General features: G+C 37.8%; 2 protein-coding genes across 4 annotated transcripts; one reads left to right on the top strand and one right to left on the bottom strand.

Annotated features, from left to right (window-relative positions):
- Nucleotides 1–9: 9 nt before the first annotated feature.
- On the bottom strand, nucleotides 10–2,259 carry LOC108624050 (asparagine synthetase domain-containing protein 1). 2 transcript variants are annotated; one of them, XM_018023061.2, is made up of 4 exons: nucleotides 2,174–2,259; nucleotides 1,896–2,096; nucleotides 515–1,824; nucleotides 10–459 (listed from the first exon to the last, which is right to left on the bottom strand). In XM_018023061.2, exons 1-4 carry the CDS (start codon nucleotides 2,234–2,236, stop codon nucleotides 285–287), a joined length of 1,749 nt encoding a protein of 582 aa, XP_017878550.1. In that variant the 5' UTR covers nucleotides 2,237–2,259; the 3' UTR covers nucleotides 10–284. The 2 variants fall into 2 exon arrangements, with proteins under 2 accessions (XP_017878550.1, XP_017878644.1); XM_018023155.1 differs by having other exon boundaries at nucleotides 2,158–2,249.
- A 466-nt stretch (nucleotides 2,260–2,725) lies between these two features.
- Hsdl2 (Hydroxysteroid dehydrogenase like 2) lies at nucleotides 2,726–4,704 on the top strand. Of its 2 annotated transcripts, none has more exons than XM_018023279.2 (8): nucleotides 2,726–2,817; nucleotides 3,017–3,180; nucleotides 3,258–3,471; nucleotides 3,532–3,737; nucleotides 3,796–3,993; nucleotides 4,070–4,270; nucleotides 4,334–4,462; nucleotides 4,525–4,704. In XM_018023279.2, exons 1-8 carry the CDS (start codon nucleotides 2,804–2,806, stop codon nucleotides 4,635–4,637), a joined length of 1,239 nt encoding a protein of 412 aa, XP_017878768.1. In that variant the 5' UTR covers nucleotides 2,726–2,803; the 3' UTR covers nucleotides 4,638–4,704. The 2 variants fall into 2 exon arrangements, with proteins under 2 accessions (XP_017878768.1, XP_026667664.1); XM_026811863.1 differs by lacking the exon at nucleotides 2,726–2,817 and having other exon boundaries at nucleotides 3,156–3,180; nucleotides 3,258–3,298; nucleotides 3,402–3,471.
- The last annotated feature ends 6 nt before the right edge of the window (nucleotides 4,705–4,710 follow it).

Below are 4,710 nucleotides of genomic sequence, written 5' to 3' on the forward strand. Positions count from 1 at the left end.
ATGTGCACACGAAGTTTAATACAGTACATGAAAAGGGCAAGGACTGTAACATATATGAACTATCACAGTCTTGTTGAAAGTAGGCATACCGTTGAGGTAGAGTATAAAAAATCAGAGAACTTAACTCGGGATCCTCTGGATTCATCGAAACAAATAAAGTCCCATAGCTTTAAACTCATTAGAGAATAAAAAATCCATTTCCCGATTTCCGGGATTGAGGCACTAATTTTGCATTGCGTTACAAACCTCTCAATGCCCGTTTCAATTATCATGTAATAATAGTTTCACAAACGATCCGATATATTTTTGGCGTTTTCTTTACCATTAGCGATACGGGAACCAAATTGGAAAGCTCTCTTAGGGAAATTGGCAGTGTTTCGGAAACCGAGCTTACACGCTACCAAACGTAGGAGCAACTTATCTCCTAAGCCTGACGGCATTTTATCCGTGGGATAACACCTACGAATAACTCAATTAGAATCTCTTCTTAGTAATTATAATTCTCTTAATTTACCTTTCCCATGGTTTTAATTGCTGAACGTATTCAACTACGTTCTCGTCTAAGTATGGCAATCTAGATTGTCTTCCGTGATCAGACACGATACGATCATCGCGACCCAGGTTTCTCTCAGAGATTCTAGCTACTTCGATATTCAATTCCTGCGACAGTGCGTCCCATCCCTTGTGCCTGAGAATCGTTCTGTGTCTCATGTATCCTCCGAACAGTTCATCCGCTCCCATGCCTAAGAGAAGTATTCTGCACGGGGACTCGTATTTTTCCGAATCCACGGTGCCCTTAGCACGACTCGCAAACCACACAGCACAACCCAAACTTTCGTCCAAAATAGTGCACAATGGATAGAGTAGATTGCAGATACGCGAGGAACGATATTTCTGCAATTCTGCTTGACTGATATTCACTTCTACGAAGTTCCATTTCCGCTTCGAGCAAAGATTCGTAAGTTCTATGAACGTTTGTTTTCCGGTTTTCCTATCGGGAACATCGTAACGATCCTCCGCCTCGTTATTCCTTTTAGACGTGTTAATTGACTTTTCGAACGCGACGTTGATCAAGTCGATGGGCTCGTGCTGATCTACATATTTGTCGGCGATCAACGTTAAAATAGCGGAGTCCAAACCGCCAGAAAATAAAATACCGATTTTCGCGTGATCGCAGACTATACTTTCATCGTTTAAAGCTGACGCGATGCATGTTTTACAAAATTTTGGCTGCTTATTTATTCGAACTTCAACAGCGGCGTGAAGAAGCTGCGACAGATTGTCTACCCTTTCCTGAATAAGTTTATTTTCCAGTAAATATTCTAACGTTTTATAAGGATTGTCAAAGAACGGACTGTTCTCCAGATATTCTAAATCATCGATATTGGGATGCAAATGCAGACACGTTGATGTATCATATTTTAAGACCGTCTCTTTAATGTCGATGTCTACCCCTAAGTTTGCTTCCAGCGCTTCGATAATATCTGTGAATCTTAAATCTGGTTCCCTCCATGGATAACAAGCAAGATTTATTCTCGAATGAGACAAATTCAAAGCGAAGATTCCAATTGCAGGAACCTCTATGATTCTGTCTAATTCTTTACTAGCAACAGATGTTAGAGTTAAAACGTTCTCATCATTAGTTAGTCTCAAAAGTAAACTGTGCCTCCCTATTATATCTCTACCAAAATATAAAAGTTTAGTGGACTTCTGAAAGTATATAAAACTGTATGGGCCCTGAATTCTTTCAAACACTGATGCAACGTTCAAAGAAGATTGTAAGGCGTTTAATAATGCATTGGTATCACACGAATCACCTTGAGCCTAGAATAAAGTATGCAATCACTCAGTTTTTTTCTTGACATATTTACATATGCTCAATGGACAATATTTACCAGTTTTCCAGAGAAGATATCTCCATTCCACAAGAGAATATTACCAGTCGAATCAATAGCAGGCTGTTCGATTACATTTGAACCTTGCATCCACAGAACAGAGGAAACGAAGTGACCAAACCAATTTGAAGACAAACTTTCAAATCGTTCTGACAACTTGTCAGGGCCACGAGCAGTTATGAAATCCCTGCAGATGTTCCACTAAGAACAGAAATAAATAATCTTACACGTTTATCCCAACGCGTCGATTTGAATATATTACCTATATAATTAAATACCTCGTGCGAAGTTTGTTTATCATTTTTCTCGTTTTGGAAGATATGACAGAAAATTCCACACATTGTTACACCGGTATAGGCATAACCCTAGATCACGAACTGTTCTACTAGTAAATCGCGCGTAGAAATTTTACGATGCGATCATTATAATATTACACACGATTAACGAAATAAAAGAGGTTCATTTTCTACGGCTCTCGCGAAATACCTTGTATATTTCTTATTGCTATATCTGACGACAGCTGAGGTCGAACGACAATGACGAGGTAAATGAATAGCCTGAACCCTGAATGACACACATTATTGCATAGAAATTGACGATTTATTTTTGCTCGTTTCAGTTACAGATAGCAAAAGTTATAGATTATAAATAAGTCGTAGACAGTTTTTATCGGTCCACTTGAATTCTCGCCATGTTGTCGAAGATAGCATGTAGTTTTAATGCTACGATAATTAATCCAATACGTGAATTGGACTATTGAACGTTGTACCGTTATCGTGAAGTGACAGTTCTACTCGAAGTGTAAATTATATGAGATTTCTAGCTAATCATTCTGTTAATAGAATAAATATACTGCATTCTACATCTTACGCGTATCGTTAGTGACAAGTCGACGATCTATTCGCAATATGATCAATACGGGGTACGTATGATTATTTTAAGTAAATTCTTATCCGACAGTGAAACAGATTGTTTAAACGTAAAATAATACCTAACAGATTTGATTAACAAATCGCCTACTGTTATCTTCGTTTTCTAAATCTAAACAAACATTAGCTCGCTCGTAAAATCGGGAACGAATCGATAAAATAATGTTAAGTCACTGTGAATGTTTAATTCAGAAAATTAGCTGGCCGCACGATTTTTATTACTGGTGCTTCGAGAGGAATTGGGAAAAGTATTGCATTGAAAGCTGCGAAGGATGGAGCGAATATTGTTATCGCAGCTAAAACTGCGGAGCCACATCCCAAATTGCCAGGCACTATATACACTGCTGCCCAAGAGAGTAATTATAAATGCGAGAAGGAGCTTCTAATGATGGTTGATCAGTTGAAATTCATTTCTATCGTTATTAAATTTCAGTCGAACAAGTGGGTGGACAGGCATTGCCCTGTGTCGTAGATGTAAGAGACGAGGCGCAAGTAATTTCTGCAGTAGAGAGTGCAGTTAAGAAGTTCGGTGGTATCGATATCGTTATTAATAATGCAAGTGCTATTTCTTTGACAGGCACAGAATCCACAGATATGAAAAAGTACGATCTTATGAACAACATCAATACCAGAGGAACATTTTTAGTGTAAGTGCGAATGATCTAGCTCTGCATAAGACGTAAAAATTAGATAGTGCTCTTTTTAAGGTCAAAGGTGTGCATACCTTATTTGAAAAAGAGCACGAATCCTCACATAGTGAACATTAGCCCACCGTTGAGTATTAAACCTATATGGTTTAAGAATCATGTCGCCTACACAATATCTAAATTTGGCATGTCGATGTGTGCTCTTGGGATGGCTGAGGAATTTAAAGAACACGGTATTGCTGTGAATGCAGTTTGGCCAAAGACTGGTAAGTTACCATTGATAAATTAATTTCTTTTATAGATTCAAAATTATTATTATTACAGCTATTTACACCGCCGCGATTGAAATGCTGTCTGGCTCTGAAGCAAGTACTTTTAGTCGCAAACCCGAAATAATGGGAGACGCTGTATATGCTTTAATTTGTAAAGACAGTAAGTCTGTCACTGGTCAATTTTTAGTTGACGAGGAAATATTAAAAAGTGAAGGAATCATCGATTTTACCGAGTACGCATGCAATCCAGGTACATTAAATATATTCTGTTATTATTCATGCACCGTGGATAGTACTTGCTACAATTACATTCGTTCCCTTTTTAGAAAACAAGGATAAACTGATGCTGGACTTCTTCTTAGAAGAAAATTTAGAAGCGGGTTTAGAAAACCAGATAACATCGAAGAAAATGCAGAGTGCTAATAAATCAGAAGAAAAGATAGCACAGTTATTCACTGCTATTGAAGCTAACTTAAACAGTGAGCTAGTTAATAAAACAGGAGCAATATTTCAATTTAATGTTAAAGGTAATGTACACATAAGTTTCTAGTACTATGAAGAACTGTATTAATTCGTATGAAAAACTGAAGGTGACGAAGCTGGTGTGTGGTTCTTGGATCTCAAGAACGGCAAGGGTGCAGTAGGGAGAGGAGAACCTAATCAACCGCCAGATGCTACGCTGACAATGGATTCTACGAACTTTTTCGCTATGTTCGCTGGTAAGTAAGTTCGACTCTGAATTTCAAATTTGATTTTAACGAGACGTCTCTTATTCGTTCAGGGAAACTGAAACCTACAACAGCATTCGTAATGGGAAAACTGAAAATTAGCGGTGATCTTCAGAAAGCAATGAAATTGGAGAAACTGATGAACAGTTTAAAGGCCAAGCTTTAAAGAATCAGACGAGCTTCTTGTTTTTGAGAAGCACTAGGTAACATTTAATCTACTTAAGATAAAAATACTCTTG

Source organism: Ceratina calcarata, unplaced genomic scaffold (genome assembly GCF_001652005.2).
Source record: "Ceratina calcarata isolate Rehan_Ccalc_2016 unplaced genomic scaffold, ASM165200v1 scaffold1, whole genome shotgun sequence".
In the NCBI taxonomy this organism is placed as follows: domain Eukaryota; kingdom Metazoa; phylum Arthropoda; class Insecta; order Hymenoptera; family Apidae; genus Ceratina; species Ceratina calcarata.

Bases quoted from the DNA above. Each gene is read 5' to 3' on its own strand.
- LOC108624050 (XM_018023061.2), bottom strand. From the start codon at position 2,236: ATGTGTGGAATTTTCTGTCATATCTTCCAAAACGAGAAAAATGATAAA. The intron at 2,097-2,173 runs GTATTTAATTAT...TTCTGTTCTTAG, and splicing joins ATAAACAAACTTCGCACGAG to TGGAACATCTGCAGGGATTT. The intron at 1,825-1,895 runs GTAAATATTGTC...ACTTTATTCTAG, and splicing joins ATATCTTCTCTGGAAAACTG to GCTCAAGGTGATTCGTGTGA.
- Hsdl2 (XM_018023279.2), top strand. The intron at 3,472-3,531 runs GTAAGTGCGAAT...GCTCTTTTTAAG, and splicing joins ACCAGAGGAACATTTTTAGT to GTCAAAGGTGTGCATACCTT. The intron at 3,994-4,069 runs GTACATTAAATA...TTCCCTTTTTAG, and splicing joins CGAGTACGCATGCAATCCAG to AAAACAAGGATAAACTGATG.